General features: G+C 38.1%; 1 protein-coding gene across 4 annotated transcripts in view; it reads right to left on the minus strand.

Moving 5' to 3' along the window:
• ECPAS (Ecm29 proteasome adaptor and scaffold) overlaps positions 1–14,561 on the minus strand; it is a 122,961-nt gene that overhangs the window by 83,389 nt on the left and 25,011 nt on the right. For all 4 annotated transcript variants that reach the window (XM_019033872.4, XM_063696991.1, XM_031014477.3 and 1 more), the window contains one exon: positions 6,187–6,317. In XM_019033872.4, the coding sequence (XP_018889417.2) occupies positions 6,187–6,317 (131 nt within the window). The remainder of the gene's footprint in view (positions 1–6,186; positions 6,318–14,561) is intronic.

Consider the following 14,561-nt stretch of genomic DNA (forward strand, 5'->3'; position numbering starts at 1 on the left):
ACCTCAGCCTCCCAAAGTGTTGGGATTACAGGCGTGAGCCACCGCGCCTGGCCAAGTGAATTTATTTTTACAATGTCCTTTAGTTAAACAAAGTTGAGATCCAAGTTGGGCCTAGACTGAAGCATGTCCCTCAAGAAGAACAGATTATTGCAACACACCATGAATACTATGAAAAGAGAGACATACAAGATACAGTGGGTTTCCAGAAGACAAAAGTATCTGCTATATCAAAAAAGACTTCACGGAGGAAGTGACAGGAACACTGAGTCCTTAAGATTTAATGAGTTCCAAGCAGAGTATCAGTTATAAGAAGGTATGGGGCACGCTGCATCTGACTGAAGCCCAGAACGATAAGAGTTCATAAAAGCAAGGTCTGGATTACAAAAGGATTCTGGCAAAATGCTGAGGCATTTTTATTTTTGTCTGGGAGTTGTTTTTTGTTTGTTTGTTTTTATTATACTTTCAGTTTTAGGGTACATGTGCACAATGTGCAGGTTTTTACATAGGTATACATGTGCCATGTTGGTTTGCTGCACCCAACAATTCATCATCTACATTAGGTATTTCTCCTAATGGTATCCCTACCCCAGGCCCCCACCCCCCACAACAGGCCCCAGTGTGTGATGTTCCCTGCCCTGTGTCCACGTGTTCTCGCTGTTCAACTCCCACCTATGAGTGAGAAGATGTGGTGTTTGGTTTTCTGTCTTTGTGATAGTTTACTTAGAATGATGGTTTCCAGCTTCATCCATGTCCCTGCAGAGGACATGAACTCATCCTTTTTTATGGCTGCACAGTATTCCATGGTGTATATGTGCCACATTTTCTTAATCCAGTCTATCATTGATGGACATTTGGGTTGGTTCCAAGTCTTTGCTATTGTGAATAGTCTGAGGCATTTTTATTGTATTCTGAATATCATCTGATACTATCAAATAATTTGTAAGAAATAACAAGCTTCCTCTCCTTTAAGTGGGAAAAGAAAGCAAAATAGGAATTGACAAGTCAACAGTTGGCATGGATAGAAAGGGATGTACAGAGGCTCATATCAAATGGCCTCAATTATACTACAATAAAAAGATTTCTGCCAACGGAAAAGAAATTGAGCATTGAGAAATAAGATTTTTAGAAGGCCTTGCCTAAGAAAGACTCAAGAGTTTAAGATAATTATTCTGCAGGGCCAGGTTTACACTATTCTCCCTCATTTCTGAAATTTGTGCTCTAGCCTCAAAGCATGCACAAAGAAAGCTGTAGAGATGTTTGACACCGACAGCAAAAAATTCCAAGAGATCTACAGCAATAATGAAATAGGTGAATTATGTTGAAGAATAAAAACAACTCTGTAATCAATGTTTGTTGAATGAATGATAAAATAGTAATATTAAAATAGCTAATATTTATCACAGTTTCTATGCACTCTTCCCCCAGGCATTCCTTATCTAATACGATTCTCACGACAACCAGTGAGGTGGTGTCATTCCCATTTTACAGATGAGGAAGCAGAAGCCTCAAGTAAAGTAACTTGTCCAAGGATACTGGGCCAGCAAATAGCAAAGTCAAAATATGACTCCAGAGCCCATTTTTTTTAACCTTTTCAAACACTGATATTTGAACTCACATCAGCAAAAGTGTTTGTCAGTGAGACATGATACCTTCCAAGAAGCTAGAAACTTGCATTGTCATCCATACTTCATCCGAACTTCCTACCTGTCCTGGATCTGTGATATCGCTAGGCGACAAGAGAAAACAATCAGGAGGAACTAGTCTAAAGGAAAGAGCCCTCTTCTGACATTCTAATCTAGGCTGATTCCTAGAGGGACTCTATAGAAAATTATTATCGATGGAGACAGAGAATCTTGCCCACAATTGCATGCTTTTTTTTAATAATAAATTTATTTTGATTTTTTTTTTTCCGAGACAGGGTCTCACTCTGTCACTCAGGGTGGAGTTCAGTGGCATTATCATAGCCAACTGCAGCCTCGAACTCCTAGTCTCAAGCAATCTTCCTATCTCAGCCACTGCAGTAGCTGGGACTATAAGCACATGCTACCACGCATGGTTTTTTTCTTTCTTTTTGGCAGAAATGAGATCTTGCTATGTTGCCTAGGCTGGTCTCAAAAGATCTTCCAACCTCAGCCTCCCAGAGTGCTGGGATTACAGGCATGAGCTACTACTGCACTTGGCCTATTTTGAATTTTAAATGGATTAATTACTTAATTTTCTGGTAGCATTACTGTCATGTTAAATATCGGCGAATTTCCTAAATATGGTTATATCTTGTCTGGAATCCTCCATAAACCAAGAAAGATTTAAAAATGACTTGTGGAATTCAGATAACATTTCAAAGGCTACTGTAAAGATTAAATGAAAAGATAAGTCAAAGAGTTCAGCACAACGCTTAACATATAACAGGCTATTTTAGCTGTTTGATTCCATTTCCCCTATTCCAAGAGTTTTCCAACTTAACAAATTTGACATGCACAAATAAAAATGCTATTTTATTAGTATAAATTAAATATATTAAATATATTAAGTTCAAAATGATTACATTTATCCTTATTACTTTATTCTGTATTGCTTTTTAAAGTTATAATAGAAAGATACATTTATAATAATAAATCAAGTGGAAAATCTAAAGCATCCCTTTTCCCTTGTCCTTTCACAGCCCCCTGAAGACACCAGTGTTGACAGTTTGATAACGAGAAAGTGAGAGAAGGAAAGAAAGGGAGAGAGGGAAAGGACAAACAGACCAAGTGATAAAACAGGTTAATAATCATGTATATTTCAAAATAGCTAGAAGATCTAAAATGTTCCCAACCCAAAGGAGCAATAAATAATCAGGTGATGAGTATCCTAAATACTAAATTATTTGATTACATATTACATGCATGTATCAAAATATCACATGTACCCCCAATAAATATGGTATAATTATGTATCAATAAAATTTTTTCTTAAAAATTTAAAAATAGGTTAATAATCACAATAACTGATGTAAATGCCCTCAACTCAAACCTCAAAAATATGTGACATTTCCATTGTACTAAGAGATATAGACAAAGTAAATAAGGTTAAAATTGCAGGCTGGGGCAAATATTTTATCAAGCAGGCAGAAGGAAAACAATGGTCAACAATACTAATTTTGGATAAAACAGGTTTTGGAGAAAAAAACCTTAAGTGGAATTCAAAAGATAAAAAATAAACTAAAATACTATAATTATTAATAAAGACAAGATGTTAAACTTGTACATCAAAATGCAGCAAGCCAAGATTATTAAAACTGAAAGAAAAATCAGAAAAACTGTAACAGCAGTAGGACATTATACTTTAGTACTACCAATTTATAATAGGACTGGAAGACAGGTTCAAGACATGAATGCACAATGTTACTAATGAATGGCCTTAGCGCATGCTGAGCTCCATATTCCACAAACAGGAAGTATTCTTTTTATCTTCTGAAAGGCTTTTCTTACAAACATTAGAATACACTTTGAAGGACTGTAACATTTGCACACTATGGTCTCTGACCAGAATGCAATAAAACCAGGCAAATTTTATATCAAATATTTTGAAACTAAAAACAACACTCTTATAAATAAGTCAAAGATAAAATGACCAAACTGCACATCAACGTAACTATTATATATAACTAAAATAGTCATCAAAGAGAAATTCATAAGCTGAGGTCATTTTCGGTTCTTTTTTTAACATATTATAATTAAAGAATAAAGCATTTAACTTGATGACCAAGCTTACCTTTTGAAGTTCAAAAGCCCTGGGTTCAAATCCTGACCTGACCATTTGTTATTTGACCTTAAACAAGTTCATTAATCATTCCAAGCCTCCGTTTCATCTGTAAAATGGGGATGCCTACTTCACATAATCTCATGAGGATGTAAGTCCTTAGCACTTTTCTTGACACATAAGAACCATTGCCAGGTTATTATATAAATTAAAACTTTACACAAGAAAAACTTATCTAAAAAAAGAAATAATTTGAATAAAAATAGAAAAAAATACAGTTAAAAAGGGAACATTAATCTAAAAGCTGAGTTTCCTTTTAAAATGACCCAGTAAAAGGTTAAAACTTTGGTAGTAATAAAATCAGAAACAAGAATAGAATTTCCCATTTGAAATAATGATAACAGAATATTAAGAATAGTATAAAATTATGTGAGAGAGATACGCTCATGTGCTTCAGTAAACATTTAAAATCTGTATGTATTCCATAACATCATGTTGTAAACATCAAATATACATAATAAAATTTATTTTTTTAAAAAAGAATAATAGCATGATAGAAGTGAATGATACACAACTGAACATTTAAAGCAGATGGACAGAGATGAATGACTTTCTATAAAAAAAAAATACAAAGAAACAAAAAAAATCTAAGATAAGTAAATGAGTTAAAAACTACTGACGATACTAAGCCTGGACTAATGCAAAAGTTCCCTGTTTGCTCTCCAGGTCTCCACTCTTGGCCCCTACTCCAAGTCTTTCTCCAGCCAACAGCTAGAGTGATGGTGGCACTACCATCAATACCCTTTCAAATCAGTGCCCCTGGAATACCTCTTTCCTCCTATCAGGCTTCGTCTCATGCACTGGGGACATCACTGTGGCCTTCTCCAATTTCCTGAAGGCATCACACTCTGTCCCAGCTCAGAACACCTGCACAGGGTCTATCTTCAATGGTCTCCCCCACCTCTTGGCCTGGCTACTTCCTGCACACCACAGAGGCCTCCCCTTATACCCCACACTTAGTCTAAATTATATCCCAAATATATTCTTTCATAAAATCCTTTCCTTTTCCATCTTGGCATGTATCACAAATTACAACTATGTACTATTTGCCTGACTGTTTTATACTGATTTCCCCAACTAGGTGTTGTCATCGTTCATCACCATATCCCCAAGACCTAGCATATAGAAGGCACTCAGTAAATATTTGCTAAATAACAAAACTGATAAGGCTAAGAAGTATACAGAAATCAACTCACGAAGGGCCTCTTAGACCTTGCTATCCTAATGGTAAGAGAAGGCCACAGAAGGGTTTTAAATAGAAGAGTGACATAATCAAATGCACGTCTATCTCAGCAAAGAAGGATTAACTGCAGACATGCCAAATATATGACAAGAATGCCCATTCCCTCCTGTAAAGAGATATAAACATAAAAGACATTCCTAAAGATTCTCTTCCTGCAATGAACCCAAATCAGACCTTGGAATCCCTCTCAGGGCAGACCTCCAGGAAGTCACTGCCAATTACAGTGGCCCAAGGAATAAAACCTGACCATAGCTCAAAGACTGGATGACCTATTATAAATATACTGGAAGAGTAATGGAATATTCTACAAATCAAGGAGGAAATGTTCCATGTATAACAGTTTCGTTAAAAAATGAAAATACTGGCCAGGCACAGTGGCTCATGCCTGTAATCCCAGCACTTTGGGAGGCCGAGGCAGGTGGATTGCTTGAGCTCAGGAGTTTGAGACCAGCCTGAGCAACAAAGCGAAACCCTGTCTCCACAAAAAATTTAAACATTAGCCAGGCATGGTGGTCTGCACCTGTAGTCCCAGCTACTTGGGAGGGTGAGGTAGGAGGGCCTAAGCCCAGAAGATCGAGGCTGCTGTGAGCTGTGATTGTGCCACTGCACTCCAGCCTGGGTGACAGAGTGAGACCCTATCTCAAAAAACAAAAAAAGAAAGAAAATGAAAATCTGATGTGACAGTTATCCAACTTTTTGTAAGAGTACTTTGCAGAATCCTGAAACAGGAGCTATAAAATTATTTTGCTTAAATTTTTTTTTATTTTGCTTACTTTTAGTTAAGGTTATAATCATTGTCAACAATTAACTAAAGAATATTTTTGCCCCATTACCACATACCTTTCATATTGGAATCAATGGCATGGATTTCAGATAATGCCTCCATACATTCCAGGATAATTACCTCAATTATATTATCTGACACTGATGCCAAATAGACAGTTGGTGCTAAATGCAGCTGTGCTAAGGATACAAGAGCTACTTTTAAATCATAAAAGCTGGTTCTAGACTTACTCTCCATTTTGAAAGGCCATAATTAAGATCACAAACCTAGAACTCAATAATGGGAACAGAAAACTCACTTGATAATGTATATTCATTTATTCATCATTTAATTCCCCCAGCTGTCCCAACATGCTTACCTTTTTACGTACTCCTTCTTGGGTGCTAGAGAGTTTGAGCAAAACAGGAGGAAGGAATTTAGATATAATATTCTGTAATTGTTCATCTGTTTCAGCATGGCCAAGTCGTAAAAAGACCCGTTCAAGCTGATCTATAATATAAAAAGAAAAAAAGAGAGAACTTAGCAAGCCAAACACAACCAAGACCAATTATTTTTATAGCTTATTCCTTTTTTCTGTACTGCAATCCTTCAGTCAGGACTTTAACCATAGCTAGCCCTGTACAGATATTTTGACACAGCAACAAAACAACACCAAAAGGTTAACTGTTCTACCCTGGTCTACCCTTTAGAATGGAAGAAAACAAAACCAAGAACAAACAGTTCTCTCCCACATGCAACGTTATTCAGTTTTAACTGGATACTGGAAAGGATACAAGATTTCTGAAGGCATCTTCTGGAACTAGTTAGTAGAGCAAGGCAGCAAAACTTTAATCAGATACCATCAGTTATTAGGGACAATATATCTATCCCTGGTGAAATCATCTTACTGATGAAGTTTCTCCAAAGACAGGATCACTGCCCATTACTGCATTAGGGTTACCTAGTTAGAAAAATAGCCAAGTTTCCCCAAGAAAGCCACTATGAGAGACATATGTTAAGTGACACCATGGGGATACTCTCAGCAAAACCCAGACTGTGATAAACTTTAGACAAGGTAACTTCTTCAACCAGTACACTGCAGCGGCAAGCAGGAAGATGGGAATGAAAGGGGAGCCTACGCAAACAACTAGATATTTGATTTTAAGGAATTACTGTTAAAATTGTTTTAGGTACTATAATGGTATTGTGGTTAGGTTTGTTTTTTAAAGGTCCCTACAAAAATTGTCATGGGAATTAGGGAGTTTTCTAAAGGGCTAAAAATGTTCTATATTTCGATCTGCGTGATTATAGAGATAAATACATTTATAAAAATTCATCAAACTCTACATTTTCATACCTTCTACTGTATCTACTATACTTCAATTTAAAATATATATTTAAAGGAGTCTTTTTTTAGAGATAAAGATGGAAATATTTGCAGGCAAAATAACAGCTAGTAGAATTTTCTTTAAATAATGAGGAGACACTGGGGAGAGGTTATGTAAGTAAAACCAAAATTGCCACTAATTGATAATTATTCAAGCTTCATAACAGATACTGAGAATTACTATTGTGTTTGCCAGAAATTTTCCACAATAATTTTCTACAGGAAGATAGATTAGATAGACATAGATTACTCAATAGATGGATCAATGACAGAGATGTAGATAGATACATGGATAGACAGACAGACAGATCAACAGATCGATCGATCAATCCTGAGAGGGGCAGAAGCAATGACATCCTAGTAGCAACAAGCATACCTAACACCCAGAATTGATCTTGTTTTTCAATACCATTCTCCAGGAAAAGGAACCAAGCTCCTTGGAAAAAAGGTCTGAGTCTAGGGATTGGGACAGGTCAAAAACAAGATGAGCCTGAAGCGTCTTGTAGTGCCTAAAAGGAAAGGAACATGGGGTCGGGCACAGTGGCTTATGCCTATAATCCCAACACTTTGAGAGACCAAGGAGGGAGGACTGCTTGAGGCCAGGAGTTCAAGACCAGCCTGATCAACACAGAGACACCCCCATCTCTACAAAAAAAAGAAAAAATTAGCCAGGCATGGTGGCGAGTGCCTATGGTCCCAGCTACTCCAGAGGCTAAGGTAGGAGAACTGCTTGGGCCTGGGAGGTTGAGGCTACAGTGAGCCATGATGATGCCACTGCACTCCAGCCTGGGTGACACAGTAAGACCTTGTCTCAAAAATAAAGAAATGGAACATGGAACACGTCAAAGGGATACAGGAACCAACCTGAAAGAACTAATGGCCCAAGCCATGACAATAGAAGGAACAAAATAAATAACAGCGTTGGATTATAAGCCAAAATGTCAATCTACATGAGTCCATATTGATGGAAATAATTATTGAATGATGAAAGAAATTGGGGGGGAAGAGGCAAATTTTTCTTATAGGAAGAATTCAAAATAATATATGTGGCTATTTCCCCCTACAGGAGGTGGAGCTTAATTCCTGCCCACCCTCCCCCTTGAGGGTAGACTAGATTTAGTGACTACTTCCTTAGAATACAAAAAGGGAGAAATGTTAACTTCACAGTAGAGAAAACTGCCAAATACTATCTTAGTCCAGTAAGAAGGTAAACCTCATGATGTCATGCAGATATCATGTGTCCCTGAAATGATGTGACAAGAAAGGCATTTTTTACCCCTCTGGTATTCATAACAAAAACCCATAACCCAAATCTAATCATGAGTACGACAAGAGAAAAACCCAAACTGGGGGACATTCTATAAGACACCTGGCCAGTACTGCTCAGGACGTTCAAGATCATGAAAAATAAGAAAAGACTAAAAAACTGTCTCAGACCAGAGAAAGCTGGAAAACATCACAACTAAATGGTCCCTTGCACGGGATCCTGGGGGGGAAAAAAGGACATTCATGAAAAAACTGGTAAAATCCAAATAAAGTCTCAAGTTTAGTTTAAAAAATGAATAATAAAAAGAAAGAAGGGAGGGAGGAAAGAAAGGCTCAATCTGAGACTACCAGTGATTCTATTTGATAAATGCTGAATGCTGCTGTAAAAGAAGTTCTCAGGAATGCTGAGTTCAACCCACAGTGTTTGCAGAAGTTACAGGTAAGGGAGCAGCTCCTTAGTGCCTTACAGCTTTTAGGCCATAGAAACTACAAATTTGAGCTACAGAAACTGTAAAAGAAGTGTTCTGTGGACAAAGGCAGAAAATTAAACTCTTCATAATAAACTGACCTAGAGAATCTCTGTCAAAGTTAAAGAAAACAGTGGGGGGAGATGGGGGGGTGGGGTGCGGCGGCAGGAGGGTGTGGAATATCCAGTCCCTGTTCCTTTTCATGCAATCATTTGGATGCTTCTATGTATGCCCAGCATAGCACCTAACATCTTCTCTCTCTCACGAGACAGGCAAATGTAACATCCTAAACACAATAAAATTATGAGAACATGGGAATGGGAAGAAAGAGCACCAACCGCCATGTGAGAGGGTCCTGCTAAACCAGGCTGGGTACACCAGAGGAAAAGGTAAAGCCTTCTACCTTCGAGGTGAATCAATCTAACACTGTTAGGTCATCTTTACAGACCCATCTATACTTAAATAAAAGATAAGCTTGTTCGAGTTTCACAAAAAAGAAGACAGGTCAACATCTACAGATATAACCAACTGCTACATTTTTCTTTTCCTTTTTTTTTTTTTTTTTAAATAAGACAGGGTCTTGCTGACACCCAGGCTAGAGTGCAGTGGCGCTATCCACAGCTCACTGCAGCCTCAACCTCCTGGGCTATTCTCCTACTTCAGCCTCCCAAGTAGCTTGGACTACAGGCATACGCCACCACACCCAGCTGATTTTTTATTTTTTGTAGAGACAGAGGTCTCTGGTCTTGAATTCCTGGCCTCAAGACAGAGGCTGGTCTTGAATTTCTGGCCTCAAGCAATCCTCATACTTTGGCCTCCCAAAGTGCTGAGATTACAAGTATGAGCCACTGCACCCGGCCTAAGTCTTTTGAGTATAGTTAAACTTACCATTCCTTCCCTATATGACTTCGGAGTTTCTAGGCATGCTTAGAAAAGTCATTTTCACTGCAAAATACTTTTAAATATTATATTGTGCAGAGAAGAGTTTACACAGACCCAGGACTGCTACCTGTAGAAACACTTGCTTTCGGCCTGGCACGTGGTTCACGCCTGTAATCCCAGCACTTTGGGAGGCCGAGGAGGGCAGATCATGAGGTCAGGAGATAGAGACTATCCTGGCGAACACGGTGAAACCCCATCTCTACTAAAATTTCAAAAAATTAGCCGGGAGTGGTGGCGGGTGCCTATAGTCCCAGCTACTCAGGAGGCTGAGGCAGGAGAATGGCATGAACCCAGGGAGCGGAGCTTGCAGTGAGCAGACATCGTGCCACTGCATTCCAGTCTGGGCAATAAAGCGAGACTCTGTCTCAGAAAAAAAAAAAGAAAGAAAGACGTGCTTTCTAGCTGAGGCTGGCCCGTGGCTGATATCTGGAAACCTGGATTTCAGCAGGGTTCACACCATTCCCAGAACTGCTAAGAGTGGCTCACTGTGCCTGTCTGTGCAAATAATATTGTTTATGCTGAACACCAGCTTCCCTTCAGGGCAGAATTTTGGTACATTTTAGGAAGAAGGTACCAACATGACCAGCCCCAAATAAAAACCTGAGGCACTGAGTCTCTGATGACCATCTCTGGTGGATACCATTTCAGAGGTGCTGTCACAACTCACTTCTGGAGGAATCAAGCATGTGCTGTGTGACTCCACCAGAAGATTCTTGGAAGCTTGCACCTGGTTTCCTCCAGATTTCACTCACATGACTTTTCCCTTTGGTGATCTTGCTACACTAAATCTTAGCTGGGAGTACAAATATATGCTGAATCCTGTGAGTCCTACTAGACAATCACTGAAGCTAGGGGCGAACTGGGAGTCTCCTGGCAGGTATATTTATCTATGTTTTCTTTCAAGTACACTTATGATTTTGCCTTCTGCATTCAAGTCTTTGATCCATCTGGAATTTTCTTTTGGTATATGGAGGGATGTAGGAAACAAGTCTTTTGTGGGTTTTTAAAATCTTCTTAACTATGTAATAATACATACAGAAAATCATTCAAAACATAAATGCACGGTTTAATGAATTATTATAAACAATCTTGTGACTAACCCCCAAGTCAAGAAGAAAATTTATTTTGAAGCCTGCATAAAGAAAGATTTGTACTGGACTGAAAACAGAACTGAAGAAGACTGAAAGATTATATAACATAAAAAAGCACAGTGAGTTTTAAGGAGTTGACCAAGGTCACAGATTAATTAGCAGCAGAGTAAGAATAAGAATGGAGTCTTCTGACCTTTAGTCTAAAAATCCTTGCCTATACCGTACAACTGTCTCCAAGAATGACCCTATTTTCTATCAGGTACACATACTATACATACTACACCTTATACAGGAAGTTTTATTTGAAAGAATATCCAAACGTTCACTAGAATGTGTCTCAGGCAGTATTTATTATGAAAATGGAAAAACATACAAATTCAAAGGTCAGAAAACAACACTAGAGGGAACTCACTACTATGAATAAGAAGCTAACTCCATATGTGACCAGCTGCAATTCAACCTTTCTCCTCCCCCTTCCTGCTCATCAAAATTCTCTCCTCCTTCAAGGCCCAGCACCCTCCCAGTTTCACAGTCAAGCACTCATTCTCCTATCTAGGTCACTCATTCAAGTATCTACTGAAACTCTACCATGCACAAGAGCTTGGTGGTCATGGGTAAAAAGAGTGAAGAGGGAAGAGGAATGGATGTTGTCCAGGCTTACCTCACAAGTATATGATAACTGCATGTAGAAAGAAAATAACAGAAGGCCTAGGACAGACTGTTTGCGAACAACAGCATTTAAATGCAGGAGAAGGAAAGTCTGAAAAAGGGAATGGTAGGCAACAGACAAAAATAAAAAGAAGACGTGGGGTCAGAATAATTAAGAAAGATTTTCCTAGGAGACAGCAGTCAACCATTTCAAATGATGCAAAAAGATCATGCAAGATAAGAATTGAAAAGAATCCAGTTCATTTAGCAATAGAGTTCACACCTGACCTTGGCTCAAGCAGTTTCAATGAAGTGGTAGAGACAAAAGCAGACTGTACAGGGTAGAGGAATCAGTGGAAGATTAAAAAGGATGTGAGGAATACAGTAAATGACAACCCTTTAGAAACTTTTAGTTATGAAAGGGGAGGGGAACAGATATTTTTCATTATTTCAATCAAATAAGAGCTCTGAGCACATTTAAATAGCAAAATGAAAAAGCCACTAGAGAGAAAGAAACTGAAGAGGGAAAAAATTATTAGACTGTGACCCTGAGAATATGGGAGAGATTAGGATTCAGCACAAGGTCTGAGGAACCTTAGATAGGACAGGAAGGCCATCTCTGCCATTATAACAGGAGGGAAACAGGAAGACTGCTGTTGATAAAATCAATCTTATAAATTGTATGGAAGGGCCTGAAAGAATTCCCTTCTGATGGTTTCTATTATTTCTGTAAAATAGAAGGCATAGTCTTCTTCTGAGATTTGGAGAGCAGAGGGCAAGTCGGCAGCATGACAATGGTAGGAAAAGGCTTGCCCTAGAGTGAAGAAGAGAAGAAAATTGACTGGTAAAATGAACTACAAATGTGAAGAAAGTGTAAAGGACCCAATTGAGGTTAGTGAATATAAAAAACTTACAGCAGCATTAATCCACACAGTCAAACAAATAAAAAATAAATCTCCTATCCTTTCTTCCCCCTACCCCTATAGCATTTATATCAGTGTCTAATCACTGAAAAAATACAAACATATACAGACAACGTTTTCCAAACCTTCAGTTATAAATGTGATTTAGGAAAATATCCTTTATTTCATATCAACCAACTAAGGAGAATTTCTGCTAAAAGAAGTATCCAGATTTTGTGTGCATATACATACACACATATGAGAAACACACATTAAAAAAGTATAAAATTCCTCCTTTGCATATATTATGGGGACAATTCTAAATGGGCTATTATTTATAAACTATACATTATTAATATAGACTTGTGAAAGCCCAACTAATGATTCTCTCCGAGAGTCTAAGATATAAAGGAGCCAACGGACCTATATTTTCATGTCAGATACATTACTGGTTTTAGTTAGTAAACTAAACCTCTCTAAGGTTATTAACGAACTTGTCTATTAGGAACAGCATAAGATTGCTTCATAAGAATGTTGTGAAACATTATATAATGTTATATATGGCTATCATATTACACATGTAGCTTTTATATTCTTGTGTAATCAAGAATTTAGGTGACCTCTGTCCATGCTCCTGAGAGGAAAGCACTAAACCCTTGGGATTTCCCCAGTAACTGAAGTGCCTTTGTTATTCATGGTGGGACCCTCTAATCACATTTGATAACTTACACTGAGGAAGTAACTCATAGTGGGCCCCAGATTGTTTATGCTAAGAGATAACTCAGGATGGGGGTTGATCACACTAGAAAGACTAATCATCTTGCAGGTTTTCAGCCAGGTGATTAGGGGAGTTGGACAAGGGGAAGGGTTGGAGAGGGAGAGGAGGGTGGGGGGGGTGTTAGAAATTGAGTCACATGGGCAATGATCCAATCAATCAATCACACCTGGTCAATAAAACCCTGGACACCAAAGTTCAGGTGAGCTGGTGAGCTTCTGTGATCGGCAGTGCATTGTATTATCACACATTGCTATACTGGGAAAGTACCCTGACACAACAGAAGCTTTGCATCTGGAACCCTCTCAGGCCTTGCCCTACATGTCTCTCCCTTTGGCTGGTTTTAACTTGTATCCTTTTCCATAAAACCATAACCATAAATACAGGGCTTTCCTGAGTTCTGACTTGTTCTAGCTAATGATTAAACCTGAGGGGGTCCATGGAGACCCCCAAATCTGTATCCGATAGGTCAAAAGTGAGGGTGGCTCTGGGATAACAGGAACTTGTAGGTGGCATATGAAGTTGATTCAGTCTAGTGGAGGGCTATGCCCTTAACTGGTTAGGTTTGGCAGAGTAATTATATATGATATAAAATATTTTCCATATGTTATATAAATATTGTATATAATTATCTCTCAGAATACATTAGTCCTTTAATTTTACCTTTTTCTTTTTTTTCCCCTTAAGCTCAGTGGCAAGAAGAAATTATTATCTTTTTCTTTTTTGTATTTTTTGTAGAAATGAGGTCTATGTTGCCCAGGCTGCTTGTGAACTCCTGGCCTCAAGCGATCCTCCTGCCTCAAACTCCCAAAGTGCTGGAATTACAGGTATGAGCCATCATATTTGGCTAATTTTACCTCCTTTTTAAATAAAGCTGACTACTACTACAAAAATAAGTATTTTAATAAATCAGAAGTCTACGAAATATTTGAGAACACACATTCCATCAGCTGGGAGCAAAACATGAATTATTAGTAGAATCCCACCTAGAGTAGGAATCCTATGCTAGGTATGTTAATAACCCCATTTACTACCACCAAAGGAAAACTGAGCCAGGCCAGAAAGCTAAAAATCCCATGTGACAATACCTCAGAGACACAAGAGCTCATCATACGGAGGCATAACTTAGTACAAAGTCATAATTACATGATTTTAAGGGGCCTTTTAAATTACTTCTAAAGACAGACCACAATGATACAACTTACAATTATAAATTCTGCTTTAAAAAACTGGTTCATTTTAAATTACCACAAATATGAACTGTATTATTTAAAAA

The sequence above is a fragment of the Gorilla gorilla genome, chromosome 13 (assembly GCF_029281585.2).
Source record: "Gorilla gorilla gorilla isolate KB3781 chromosome 13, NHGRI_mGorGor1-v2.1_pri, whole genome shotgun sequence".
Lineage (NCBI taxonomy): Eukaryota > Metazoa > Chordata > Mammalia > Primates > Hominidae > Gorilla > Gorilla gorilla.